Source organism: Balaenoptera borealis (genome assembly GCF_965194805.1).
Source record: "Balaenoptera borealis genome assembly, chromosome: 15".
NCBI lineage: Eukaryota > Metazoa > Chordata > Mammalia > Artiodactyla > Balaenopteridae > Balaenoptera > Balaenoptera borealis.
The window spans coordinates 69,141,772-69,156,639 of NC_138871.1; the positions used below are offsets into that span (position 1 = coordinate 69,141,772).

At 36.0% G+C, this 14,868-nt stretch overlaps 1 protein-coding gene across 2 annotated transcripts in view; it reads right to left on the reverse strand.

Annotated features, from left to right (window-relative positions):
* Nucleotides 1-259: 259 nt before the first annotated feature.
* Nucleotides 260-14,868, reverse strand: part of WDR43 (WD repeat domain 43) — a 50,879-nt gene continuing 36,270 nt past the window's right edge. For both annotated transcript variants that reach the window (XM_082356749.1, XM_082356750.1), the window contains 7 exons: nt 8,594-8,680; nt 7,963-7,994; nt 6,911-6,974; nt 4,742-4,855; nt 4,165-4,234; nt 1,959-2,008; nt 260-1,857 (listed from right to left, as the gene is read on the reverse strand). In XM_082356749.1, the coding sequence (XP_082212875.1) occupies nt 1,666-1,857; nt 1,959-2,008; nt 4,165-4,234; nt 4,742-4,855; nt 6,911-6,974; nt 7,963-7,994; nt 8,594-8,680 (609 nt within the window). In that variant the 3' untranslated portion in view covers nt 260-1,665. The remainder of the gene's footprint in view (nt 1,858-1,958; nt 2,009-4,164; nt 4,235-4,741; nt 4,856-6,910; nt 6,975-7,962; nt 7,995-8,593; nt 8,681-14,868) is intronic.

Genomic DNA, 14,868 nt, shown 5'->3' on the forward strand with positions numbered 1-14,868 from the left:
CACGTGCACCCTTGTGACTGCCACCGCAACCTCGCGTGGTGGGAGCGCGGCCCTGCCAGGTGGGGCAAGAAACAACCACTAGCTCCTAACAAAGTTCTTGGTTCCTTCACTTCGTTACAAATGCTAGATTATCCAAAAAGCCTTGAAAGCATTTACCTATTAAGGCTAGTGGAGTAAGATGATTTTTTTAAAACCTTCACACCACAAGCCCAAACCTGTGGCTGTGTTCCCCTACATATACCACAAGACAAGCACTGGGTAAAGATGAATATTTATTCACTTTACAAAGAGAATGGTATTAAATTGCCATAAACAGCTCCATTTATAGACAAATATAACTATACATTACACCAGTAGCTGACTCTAACTTTCCCAAGATGCTCTATATGGCTCCAGCTCTATTAGTTGAGCACAGAAATCTGTCTGCCACCGATATCAGAAGTCCCTCGGAGATAATGGTTTTGTTTCACATATTCACAGGTGGGAAAAATAAACCCATCTCCCCAGCCCTTTCTTAGAGTTGAGCTTCCATCTGCATGTTCCCTAGAGAGCACTAAGCAAATACTGGCTCATTCTTTAAAAAAAAAAAAATTACTGATAATTTGAAAAGGCTTTTGTAGCACACCAAAATACTTTATACATACATAAAAAATCTTGAGTCGGATTTATTTTAAGGTAAACATACCCTAACACTGCCAGGAGTGGGTAATGAAAAGGAACACATTAAATTACGGAATTATAAAAATATTTTCTTTGGAAAAAAATTCCAACAAGGTTATCATTAATATCTAAAACCAAAGAGAAAAAATAAACAACTGTTCTTTGATCCATTAGTAATTTAAATAAAAATGAAAACCTCTTCAAAAGCAGCTGTAACTGAATCTTTTAAAAAGTTGCAGGTAATGAGCACTTCTAAATCTATACACTGATGATTCTTTACAGGCAACTTGCAATCAAGAAAAATCCTTAATATGGCTAATTCTTTAGTTTAATTATCATAATTTTTCTGTGTTTTAAAAAAATACTTCACATGACAGGTTAAAAAATAAGTGGTTGTTTTGGGGAAGCACTCCAAATATTCAATCTGACCCAAATCAGATTACCAGTCAATAGAGAAGCTAGGGATACTGGTGATTTTATTTTTTTTAGTCACAATCATTTTTACTCCAGTTTTTAGTTTATCCCTTCATATTTTATGAAAATGTACCAAATTAAAATTTTTTCACTAGTGCTGCTTCATACCAGGATGTGATGAAAGATACCAACCTGAGATAAGAGCTGACTCCTTCACAAAAGTCCAGTTCTTGAACCCTTACATGAGAAATGTCTTTATCTTCACTTACATCAATTCTTGGCATAACCAATCATACCGGGATATTACATTATAAAAATATACCATATATTGGACACTCATGTCAGTACACTGCAGAAAATGTATCTATTTGCTGTGTAAAGTTTATTAACATTTGAATGAAACTCTCTTATTTACACAGTTAAGTCTGGGGTGCTCAAGATAGCAAAGTGGCACGGGAGCCACCATTAGGAATTTGGAAATGTGCAGCGGTCCTTGGCATCTGTCACAGAGACAACCCTCCATAGGAGAACTCGGCAGCAGTGGGTAAGGTGAGCCAGTTTACATAGTTCGTTTGACTTGCTCTTCTCTGTTCATTCTTCTTCACTTTCATTTTCAGGATCTAAATCAGAATCTCCATTTAATTCCTTTTCACTTGCCACATCTCTGTCCTCACCATTTTCTTCACCTTTTTCTTCAGCATCCTCTTCTTCCTCTTCTTCCTCTTCATCAACATCCTCATCTTTTTCACTTCCTTTCTCTTCCTCATCTTCATCCCAATTATCCTGGTAGAAATATTAAGCAAGGAAAGCATGATTGAAGGCCTCGTTCTTACAGGGTACAAAGATATAAGGCAGATTTATGTACCAGGAAACAAATTACTCACATCAGAATCCTTATCTGCTATTTCATCATCAGACTCCTCTTCAGAAGATTCTGTAAGGAGGGGGAAACAAGCTTTAATTCTGTGATCAAAGCAGAGGACATAGCCCAGAAAGCTAAACAGAATCGGATTCCTGAATTTATTTTTAGAAATATATTCAGCTATCATCCATCTAAGAAGGAACATTGTTTATATTCTTATCTGCATAAAAGTACATGTATTATACTATTCCATCAAGATCTCATTGAGCAGGACAAAGTATCAAAACCCTAATAAAATCCCATCTAAAAAACTAAGTCATTGTACATTAACTATACTTCAATTAAAAAAATAATTAAAAAAAAAAAAAACTAAGCCGAGGATGTGGAGAAAAGGAACCCTTGTGCACTGCTGATGGGAATGTAAACTGGTTCAGCCACCATGGAAAACATTATGAAGACTCCCCAAGAAATTAAAAATAGAATTACCATATGATCCACCAAGTCCACTTCTAAATATATACCAAAGGAAACGAAATCAGGATCTCAGATATAACTGCACTCCCATGTTCACTGCAGCATTATTTACAATAGTCAAGACAGGGAAACAACCCAAATGTCCACTGATGGAAGAATGGATAAAGAAAATGTGATACACACACACACACACACACACACACACACACAAAACGGATTATTATTCAGCCAGGCAATAATAGGAACTCCTGCCCTTTGCAACAACATGGATGGACCTTGAGGGCCTTGTGCTAAGTGAAATAAGTCAGACAGAAAAAGGTAAATACTGTATGATCTCACTCACATATAGAATCTACAGAAACGAGATTCAATGATACAGGGAACAGATTGGTGGTTGCCAGAGGTGTCAGATAGGGGTGGAGGAAATGGGTGAAAGTCAAAAGACACAAACTTCCAATTATAAGATAAGTCAGTCCTGGGTAGATAATGTACACCATGGTGACCACAGTTAGCAATACTCTAATGTTTATTTGAGAGCTGCTAAGAGAGTCAATCTTAAAAGCTCTCATCACAGGAACAAAAGATTTATAACCGTGTGGTGATGGATGTTAACTAAACATTGTGATGATCGTTTCACAATATATACATATAGGATCATTATGTTGTACCCCCTAAAACGAGCACAATGCTATATGTCAATTATATCTCAATAAAACCAGGAAAAAAAAATCGCAAAAAGTGTAATTAATTAATTCAGGTATGCTTTTCTGTTCTTCAGTTATATTTTATAGTTTTCTCTATAAAGGTTTTGTTTCATTTTTTAGAGGTATTTCTAGGTACTGCATAGTTTTGGTTGCTGCTGTGAATGAGATCTTTTTTTCCTAAGACACTTCTGACCGGGACATTACGGACATACAATACATTATTGGGACATAATAATGCTACCAATTTCTTTTTGCTAGATCTTGGTATCTAGTAAACTTGCTTATCTGAATATTTCAATGGTGTGACTAGATTATCAAATAATGAGATGTACAAAGACGGAATTTCATTGAATTATTTTTCTCTATCTATTAAAATAACAGTGTTCATGATAACCTGTTAACATGGTAATAACTACATTAACAGATTTCTTGATGCTAAGTCACCTTACAATCTTTAAATAAATTCTACTTGGTAATGACATATTATTTTACTTAAGCACTTCTGTAATCAATCTGCTACTTAGGATATTTGAGGATGGCCTAAGATGTTATTTTCTTGACTATACTTGTCCGGTTTTGACTCATGAAATGTCTAAATTGTTTGTACATGACAAAAACGACTTGTTCCTTAAAGACTGATAAAAGTCACTTATAAAACCTGTGTCTGGTACCCTACGGGGAAAGGTTTTGATTAAATCAATTTAAAGCTATTAGCTTGTTCTAGGTTTCTATTTCTTTTTATTTTTAAGTCTATTTTGGTCATTAAAGTTCCCCAAGAAATTACCTATACCATCTAGGTTTTTTGTATTGGCATAGTTTGTTCATAGTGTTCTTCAAACCTCTTCCGTACCTAATGCCCTTTTTTGTTTCTGTATTATATTTGTGGCTTTGCTTTTATTTGATCACATTTTTGCCAGTTTTGCCACAAGCTTGCCCGTTTTATTAGGGAAGGTGCGTGTCAAAGCACGATCTCACACTGATGTTTTTACAAAGTCACAGAACTGGGTCAATGTGAAAAACTAAATGTTTAGCCTATGCCCCAAGCTTTACCTTCTTCATACACCAACTTTGCCTTCTGTGCAGGACAAGTCGGTTCCTTTGTTTTTTCTGACGCTGTAACCTGAAAGATAATCAAGTGCTATTGTGAAGTAGAGTGTAAGTTTACCTCAAGTATCACAACCTTCCCCAACAGTAAACTCATCCTCAACCACTATAATGGATGACCTTAATACGATGTAGATCAAATACAAGGCAAAAGGCATATTCGTCAAATACAAGAAAGAATTACTCCATAAAAGCTGAAAATACTTTTAAGGTAATCCAGTTTCTTTCTGTGACAAAAAGCTGTAGAAATACCCTGTGACTCGTCGTTCATAGCACCACAACCACTCTAACTGTATTAACAACTGAAATATGACGGTGAGAACCTCCGAGTTAAAGCTGACACAGGCACAACTAAGTTTACTTACTGTCAAATACATAACATTTCCTAGTCAAAGACTAGGTCCTGATTTACCAATTTTTTGCTGAAACAGGGCACTTTCAACATTCAGGTAAACAATCCTTATTCCTCTCTCCATTCCCATCACATTCAAAAGTTCAGCACAAAACAATCTGATTTACTCACTTGCGTGATTAGAAGGATGAGCTTTCCGTGAAGGTGGGAGAGTTTCTGAAAAGTTTTTACTCTGCTTTCCATTAACTGGTACAGTGTCCCCAGCTGGGGTACCAGGTCAGGCAACTAAGGAACAACAACAACAACAAAATGATACTTTGATACTATTATAATAAAACATGGATAACAAATATATAAATCATGCTCAGATATGCCTGAGTATTCAGCCCCCAGCAAATGCTTGTACTTCCAGTGGCAGTGGCTGCTTGTCACACAGCCTAGCAACATCTCAAATTTTCAGAGGTCTTTACTGTCCTAACAGCAAAAAAATAATACATTAAAAAAAAAATAATGATGCAAGGTCAGAAGGAGAAACTGCAAGGAGAGACAAACTGCAGGGTGGGACTTCTTTGTGTTGATCATATTATTTCAGAGAAGATCAACATAAAGGAGACACTAACTAAAGAGTACCCCCAAGCACATACCTCTGGGCTAAAAAGGGCTTCACTCTGAAACTTCCTCTCTGATGATATCACATTATCTACCTCCATTAGGTCCCAGCAGCTAGAGGAAGGCTTTTCACAGCTTCCAGAGACCAGCAGGACAAAGTGACAGAATACAAAGCTGACCTTATGGTATTTCAAACATACTTCCTGTTAATGAACCCTCTGAGTTATACTTCAGAAATTAAAGCAGGAAATTATTTTCTTTGTCCCTCCAGAGCTTCAGAAAAAGGGACCCCACTCTTTGCCCTTTAATTAGCCTTTACTTGCCCTCCTATCTCTGACACTAAATAAGAGTGTTTCATTCAAATGTTAAACTTTAAACAGTAAAAATGAGAGTGTCTGTACATTACTAAAGCCCCCATGCCTAGCACAGCGCTTGACTTAGAGAAGGTACTTAAAGATATCTGATAAGGAAAGAAAAAGTGAAGGAAAGGTGGGGGAAAAGCACTGTTTTCTGAGGAGAGAAAACTGTTTTAGGCTGGAGTCCACCCTGTACCATACTTCCATGGTCTATTTTGCCCTAACCTAGAATGTTATAAGACTACTACTCCAGTGGTTATAACTTAGGGGTTGATTCCAGAAGGGATTTCACTACAAGTCCTCCTAGGGCTCTTTTTGCTTCTAAGCAATTCAGTGAGGTCACAAAATGAGTGTCATCCTATGCTTGTGGTAATCTTTCCATGTCCGTCACCACGCCACTCAGACACTGCCCCCAATCCAACTCCCAAGATTTCCGTAAGCCGGGAAACCCAATATGCATTCTTACTGTTTCGTATCTCTTCCCCGCATTTTAACATCCTGACAGAGATCTCCACAGACATACAAAGAACGAACTGCCGAACTCAAAACAGGTTAACCAATAGTTTTTCCTATCTCAAACTACTGAAGGAAAAGGATCCTGAGACAGAGGACAAGGGACAGCGATCAGGCAAGAACTGGGTGAAACTGTTAAGAAGGGAAGAGCTATAGTTTAAGGAGTAATTAAAAATTTTCAACTATCCACTAAAATCTTTCAAGAAAACCTATTGTACGGTTCTAGGTAACCAAATAAAAGAAGAATGAGTCAACTGCATAATTTTATTTCTAGCTTAAACTGTAATTAAATTGATGATGTGGCAATAACCCAGCTCATACTGTGACATATAAAACTGGAGGTTTTTTTGGTGTTGCTTTATGATTTTATGCTCCCTCCCTTCCATCTGTATAGGTAATCAAGAGCTGACATTAGTCCCAGCAAAACGTCAGCTATTAAGATATTCATTTCATTTTTATCACAAGGTAATATAGACATGTTAGCATAGATATAAACTTTAAAAAGCTACTAAGTTTTTAGAAGAGGATGGGAGAGATACATACAATGTAAAGATAATTTTGCTAAACAGGTATGTATATAGAAAAACACCTGAAGGCTAGTATGTAACTTTTCTCCTTTCTGTATTTTTCAAGCTTCTCTACAGAATATATATTACTTTTAAAATCTGGGCCAAAAAAGGGCCAGTTTATAAAAGGTAACAATGATGACAACGTGACATTGCACCTGGGGAAAAAACAAATTCTTTAAAAGCAGCAGCTGATGGTTAAAGGGCAGATGGAGAGAAAATGGTTTTGTTAAGCCATCAGTTGATAATCCTTATCAAAGCCAAACTGTTCAGCAACTACAGATGAAAAGACTTACTGTGGATAAGTAGGATGCGTGGATCGTTAACACGCATTTTAGCCACTGAACCATTAAAACAGCACTGAAAAAAAAAAAACAACACATCAACTAATATTCACAAATTCAAAATTAAATACAACGGAGTTATAAAGATCTAGAAAATGACTCTAATAAATAAACCACTGTGAATATGACAGTCGTTCATTCTTTCACTGGGTCTATTTGAGGTCTGTGTAATATACTCATCTTTTGAGGAAGGGAGGGGGTAGCAGGATGGACTAGATAACAGGACAAAAATCCCTTCCTCTAAAATAATTCAATTCCAGATATAAAACCTATGCTTTACTTCGTAATTAGCTGATACCAAGGCAGTAGACTGGGCTCAGCTGACTTTGCATTTTATGCTCATATCTGAGCCCATCATCTACTCATCATCAGGTACAAACAGCAAAAGATTTCCACACCAACATTAAAAGACAAATATAGACCAAAAATGTAAGCCAGGCCTAATTAATGAAATCTTTAGATTTCCTCTGTGAGCTCCAAAGGCTAATGGAGCTTATCACGAAAAAAAACTTAGAAAAGAAAAACTGTATTATAGACTGATAATACTATAGTACAAGCTGAGATCTTTGAGATATCAACATCCTATATAAATATTAAATCATCAAATTAGCAAAAAAGACCCACAAAATTTAGTTATATAAAATCTTTCCTTGTAGTGTCTTAAGCAACTACCAGAGGCTGAACAAGTTCTACAAATGGCCAGTTTTACACATCGTGATTAGGCCTAAATTATTAAATAAGACTAATCCATTCAATGACCTGATATAATAAAGCTGAAAAACCTCAAATTTTCTGAAGGGAAAAACTATAATACAATCTTAGAAATAAGAATCATTCAATTTAAAGTAAGTGCAGAGAGCAAAATCTGACACTTTGAGTTTTATTAGTTAGAATTTGAGGCTACCTACTATGTAATCTCATGTTGCCAGACACTGCTGTTTTTAAACAATCACATTTAAAATACTTATAAAATCAAAGCAATTTAAGTCACCTAAACATCTTACCTATTAGGATGTCCTTGTAATCTCTTTGTAAGCTGAGGAGGAGAAAAACAGTATTAGCAACAGTACTTCAGAGGCAGCCAATCTCCATCAATTCCCACGATAACACATCCATAAGAACAAAGGAAAAGAATGACTGCATTAGGAAATCATTATTCTTAAATTTCCTAACTCCTAAATGTTCAACCAATTTAACATAATCTAGGAATACATTCCCAAAATAAAAATAATTATCTGATAAAAATCTAGGCTAGGATTTATATGAATGAATGTCCAGAACAGACACAAAGACAGAAAATAGATTAGTGGTTGCCAGAAAACTGGGGGTAAGGACAAATGGGGAGTGATTAATGGGTACAGGATTTCTTTTTGATGTGGCACTTGCACAATCTGTAATATATTATAAAACACTGAACTGTATACACCTTAAAGGTATGTAAATTATATCTCAATTTTTAAAATACATAGAAAAATATCTAGGTTAGGCAAATTTTGTCTGAGTAGATCTAGTGATCATCTATCATCGAGTCTAAATACCCTGCTTGCTTACATACTGCAAATCCATTTCTCTAAATACTGGATTTTGTCTTTGAGTCATAGCATTAGGACCTTAAAACGAGAAGCGTACTGTTACCTCTTGCAACAACGGAATGACAGCATGCAGGGGCATCCTTAATACAGTTCTCTTTATTAGGTTTACGTTCTTAGTTTGAAGTACTTTCTGTGAGAAAAAAAAAAATGTAAATAAGCATACTCAGAAACTAAGGACACTACAGGGAATACTGTCACTAAAAATTATCTTAAAAACCAAGCAATACTGAACTGTAGCAAATAAAGGTTGGGACTAAATGGAGAATGTTATATTATGTCTTATGGCTATCAGACAAGTACAGTCTTCAAGTATCAGGACATTTACTCCATTAAACAAGTTTCTGCTCCACAAATTCTAAATTCTTATAAGCTAATTTTTGATATAAAACAGAAAAGAACACCTCTCGACATTTAAATACAGGTATATACACCACTTCAGAGAAGTTCTCAAACCTTTGTTTTATGAAACATATCTTGTCATATCAACACAAGAGTGAGCAAAACACACTAAAATCACACTTACAAGGAAACATACCTTTTAAATGTTTTTGATAAAATTTTAAGCCAATCAAAAGATCATATAATGAGTGCTTGAGTCAAAAACTTTAAGGGTGAAACGCAGTCTCCACCCCACGTTGTATGGATAGAAAAGGAGATAGAGCAGATTAGTCCAAATTCTGGCAGGCCTTTCTATTTCTCCAAACCCCACCCAGATGCTTCATCTATAGGAGAGGGTGGGAAATGAGTCCTTTCAGGTTTCAAAATCCAGATACCCCCTTCCTCTTTAATACTTTTAAATATTTATCTTTCAAAAGGGTTTACTGGGGCTTCCCTGGTGGCGCGGTGGTTGAGGGTCTGCCTGCCAATGCAGGGGACATGGGTTTGAGCCCTGGTCTGGGAAGATCCCACATACCGCGGAGCAACTAGGCCCGTGAGCCACAATTACTGAGCCTGCGCGTCTGGAGCCTGTGCTCCGCAACAAGAGAGGCCGCGATAGTGGGAGGCCCGTGCACCGTGATGAAGAGTGGCCCCCGCTTGCCACAGCTGGAGAAAGCCCTCGCACAGAGGCGAGGACCCAACACAGCCATAAATAAATAAATTAAAAAAAAAAAAAAAAAAAAAAAGAGAACATTTCTTTTTTAAAAAAAAAAAAAAAAAGGGGTTTACTACTAGAGGAACTTCCCTAATGGTTGGTGCATGCTATGTTTTGGCTATAAAGATCATGTTCAGGATATAAACAGTAGAGGTATTACAGGGCAAAAACATGGAAAGTTCATTTTCAACCTACTTTAATGGTCTTAACATACCCTTTCAGAATTCCCTATGGATTTTATTTGCTTGTAAAAATATCTTTACACCAAGCCCTTCTTAAATCTATCAAGTACTACTTAAAAACTATCACTGACATAATTACAGTTTATTATGCAAAAGAAAGATTATGTATTTTTATACATAATCATTGGGGAACTGACGGATGGACTGTCCTAATATTGTCATTTTCAAATAATGAGAACACAAGATCCAAAGCAAAATATGTTGAGAACTTAAATAATTCACAAGGTGTCTGATGATACTAAACATCCCTCAGATCAAGTCTTTGTTATAAATCAGTTATCACAAAGTTCCAACGATGTACAAGTTACAGGGAACATTGTCTGAACTAGTCTACAAATACTTTTTTTTTTAAATGAAGTACAGTTGCTGTACAATGTTGTGTTAGTTTCTGCTATACAATGAAGTGAATCAGCTATATGTATACATGTATCCCCTCTGTCTTGGACCTCCTTCCCACCCATCTAGGTCATCACAGAGCACTGAGCTGAGCTCCCTGTGCTATCCAGCAGGTTCCCACTAGCTATCAATTTTACACATGGTAGTGGGTATATGTCAATCCTAATCTCCTAATTCATCCCACTCCCCCTTTCCCCCGTGTCCACACGTCTGGTTTTCTATGTCTGCATCTCTTTTTGTTAAGGTACTCAATTTTCACAGCATGTTCACCAAACTACCAGGTTTCACTGTCTTAAATGGCCAAGTAAAATAGTAGCACTTCAGGTCAAGGAATACAATCTTGAACTTGCTGCTGCACATTATTTATACCAAAAGCTTGGTTAAGAAACATAATGTAGGGCTGAAGGTTTGAAAAACACGTGGTTTGTGAAATCCTCTAGTGCTCTAAATGTAAAGTGATCAGATAATTTGTTGTCCAAACTGGGACACTTCTGTGAATGAAAGGAGTCACTATTAGTAATTACACCAAGTTCAGAGGTGTAAACCAGAACTGTCACAGGCAAATAATGGTATGTATGGCCTAGCTATTTAGAAGTTATTCCAAACTGCAGGACAGAAAAATTTAACAAGCTCTCAGATAATCCTTATGCTCACTAAAGACAGAGGTTCTATGATAACAATTTTCAAATTAAAAATAAGCAAAAAAAGTAAGTTATCCCAAACCAAGCAAAATGATAATGAATAGAGGAGTTAGCATTATTAACTTCTGCCAAGACTATAAACCACAGCTACAAGTAGCAAGAAGATGATACTGAAGATGGGATTTTTTAAAAAAAACTTTACTGTATTTTAACGGAAACATAACAGTGCACATTTAAAGTGTACTATTTGATCAGTTTGACAAACATATTTACCCATGAAACAAACACTATAATAAACATTCTATCACCCTCAAGTCTCCTTGGACCCTTTACATTCTATCCTTCCCTTCCACCCCACCGCCCTCAGGCAACCACTGAACTACATATTGGTTTGCATTTTCTAGAATTTTTCTATAAATGAAATCAAACTGTATGTACTTTTTTGTCTGGCTTCTTTCTCACAGCATAAGTTTGAGATTCATTCATGTTGTTGATGAAGCAATATACATTCTTTACATTGCTAGATAACAATTTATCCCTTCACGTGTTCAGGGTTCTTTCCAGTTTGGGGCTATTAAAAATAAGGCTGCCACGACCATTCGTGTACAAGTCTTTGTATGAACATTTGTTTTCAATTCTCTTGGTAAACACCTACGAGTAGAATGGCAGGATCTTATGGTAGATGTGTCCTTCACTTTTAAGAAATGGCCAAACTGTTCTCCAAAGTAGGCGTACCATTTTCCATTCCCCCCAGCAAGATATGAGAGTTCCAGTTACTCCACATCCTGCCCAATAGATGGTACTGTCTTTTAAATTTTAATCAATCTATAATGGGTATGTAGTGCTATCTCACTGTGGTTTTAATTTGCATTTGTGATGATTAATGATGTATAATACCTCTTTACATGCACTCACTGGCCACTGGAATTCTTTTTTGAAATATGTGTTCACGCATTTACCAATTGTTTTTTATTTGAGTTGAGTCTCACTATTGAGTTAAGAGTTCTTTATCAATTCTGGATATAAATCCTTTGATATATAAGTTGTTTTTTTTTCCCCAGCCTGTGGCCTGCCCTTCCATTCTCCTAACATTGTCATTTCAAGAGAAAAGTTTTTAATTTTTATTAAATCCCAATGACCAATTTTTCCTTAAGTGTTTCATGCTTTTTGTGATGAACCTAAGAAGGCTTTTTCCATGCAAATCTGCATAACATTTTCTCCTATTTTCTTCTAGAAGTTTTGAGGGTTGGTTTATACATTTATGTCTGTGACCTATTTTTGTGTAGATTTTTGTGTAAGATGTGAGGAAAGAGTTGAGATGCATTTTTTTCCATATAGATATTCAATTGATTCAACTGCAACTGTTGAAAAGACTTTGCTTTCCCAATTGACCCAACTTAGTAGTACCTTTACTGAAAACCAATTGCAAGTGGTCTATTTCTGGACTATTTTGGTTCCTTAATCTATATTTATTTTTTCACTAATACCAAACTATCTTGATTACTACAGCTTTTTCTTGAAATGAGGTAGGGTAAGTTCTCCAATTTTGCTCTTCGTTTTATAATTACTTTGGTTATTTCATGTCCTTTGAATTTCTAAACGGTAGCTGCTGGAACTTAATTGGGAATGTACTGGATACACAGAATAACCTGGGGGGAGCTGCTCATCTCAACAAGAGTGAATCTTCCAACCACGAACATAGGTCTTGGTTAATTTCTCTCAGTTTTTGTAATTTTCAATGTAGAGGTAGAAACATGTTTTGTAGATTTATCCTAGGCATTTTTTGGTACTACTGTAAATGGGAACTTTTAAGAAATACTTAATTTAAATAAAATTTTTAAAATATTTTAAAATATCTTAACTCCTATGGGTGCCACAGATTACATAAATGCCTAAGCATATCTTTTTTGCAATAAGCTATAGACTATTTCTTTAGGTCAAATTGCCACTTTCCTAAAAAGCCATAAACTTTAATGTCAAGTGCTCTACAGTAGGGATTTTTAACTTCACCTTTGGTCCTATGTTGCATACCTGACACTGCTCACTTTCTTCTTTCTTTTTTTTTTAATATTTATTTTGGCCGTGCTGGGTCTTAGTTGTGGGATCTTTTAGTAGCGGCATGCGGACTCCTTAGTTTTTAGCATGCACGTGGGATGTAGTTCCCTGACCAAGGATCGAATCCGGGTCCCCTGTATTGGGAGTGCGGAGTCTTACCCACTGGACCACCAGGGAAGTCCCCTTTCATTCCTATTTTTAATGACCTCCTATTATATTTCACATATCCTCAGAAGGTACCTTTGGAAATGAGGAACACACTTTCCAGGGGAAAAAATATTTGATTTTTTTTTTTTACTTGCCTCTTTCTCTGTAGAATGCATGATATCCCAGGTAATACAGTATGGGAATACTCCTGTATTCTAGTTTTTATTTCTTTTTTTTAAAGGTTATTGACTTCTACTTAAACAATACAACATACCACCTCAAAATCCTTAATAATGAAAAGGTCTTACACGTACAATTCTTTACAATTTAAGAAGTGCTTTCACAAACATCATTTCCTTTACTCTCCCAACAACTCTATGACACCTGACAAAAGTACACACTGTCACATCTGAAGTGCCAGATGATTCTAATCTGAATCTCTTCAAGCTTCTAGATCCAACTACCATTGTACAGGAAATATGACGGACAAGAATTATATTAAATGATACTTGTTGGGTTAAATGACCCAGTAAAATGGATTTGCAGGAGGCAAAATCTAGAATGTGAAATCTCTTTAGAGCAAATAACCTAGCTTCCCCAAATTGCAAAAGACAGAAAAGGCAAATCCACCAAATAGTGTGGACTTCGTTGGGATCCAGTTTTGAAGAAAGCAAAGAAAAAAAACTTTACAAGACAATCAGTGAAAGACAAATACTAACTGGATATTTGATGATTTTAAGGAATCACTGTTCACCTTTTTAGGTGTGATAATTGTGGTTATATTTTTAAAAGGAATTGCTATTGTTACAGTTGAACAGGGATATATTTGTGGATGAAATAAATAATAGGTCTGAAATTTGCTTCACTATAACCTGGGTAGGGGGTGAGCAAACAGATAAAACAATAATGGATAGATTGGCTAGTGCTGATAATTTTTGAAACTGGGTGATGGGTTCATGGTGGCCCACTGTACTATTAAATGTTTTGAAATGTTTCTTGGAAACAAAACAAAACAATAACTGATTCACTTGTACTACTGAAGAAGTTTTCAAAGCACAGTTAAGTAAGCAATGATGGCAGATAAGTTATATTTTAAAAACACTGTCAATTGTTTTCTATAGCTTATTCCTCACCAAATCCTCACCTAGGTTTCTACGCCATGTTAAACTAAAATTGACCCCCCAAAATACATACATTCACAAACTATTTTAAAAGTAATTTTAGGTTTTTAGTTATGCCTGGTTTCCCCCCTCCTGTTTTGCAAAATCCCCTTAAACACAAATATAAGATATTCCCATTTAGATCAAAACACAAGTCAGAGAGACCTTATTCATAGGCTGCATATTAAAGTCACATCTATACTAAGTGGCACCATAATATCACTAAGAGTCACTAGGAATAAATGCACTTAGCAAATATAAACTGCTTTAATCTGATCAGGCAGTGCTTAAGTCCAATTTTTTACACTTAAATTTTCTCTACAGACCACTTCCAAATTCTGAATTTAAGAGGACCAAATTAAGCAACATCATACAAGCAGTCACCAACTTACAAACACAGAAATCGTAAGTGCCTCCCTTTTATATACCCCCAACCCTCTTGAATTTTTCCCTCAAACCTCCTATCCATTGCCAAGGTTCCACCTCACCGCCCCCTCTCACGGCCAGGGGGAAATAAGTTTCTGGAATCCAGAGTAAAAACTCAGGAACGCATTTTCCTACAGAAAAAAATATAAATTGTGATC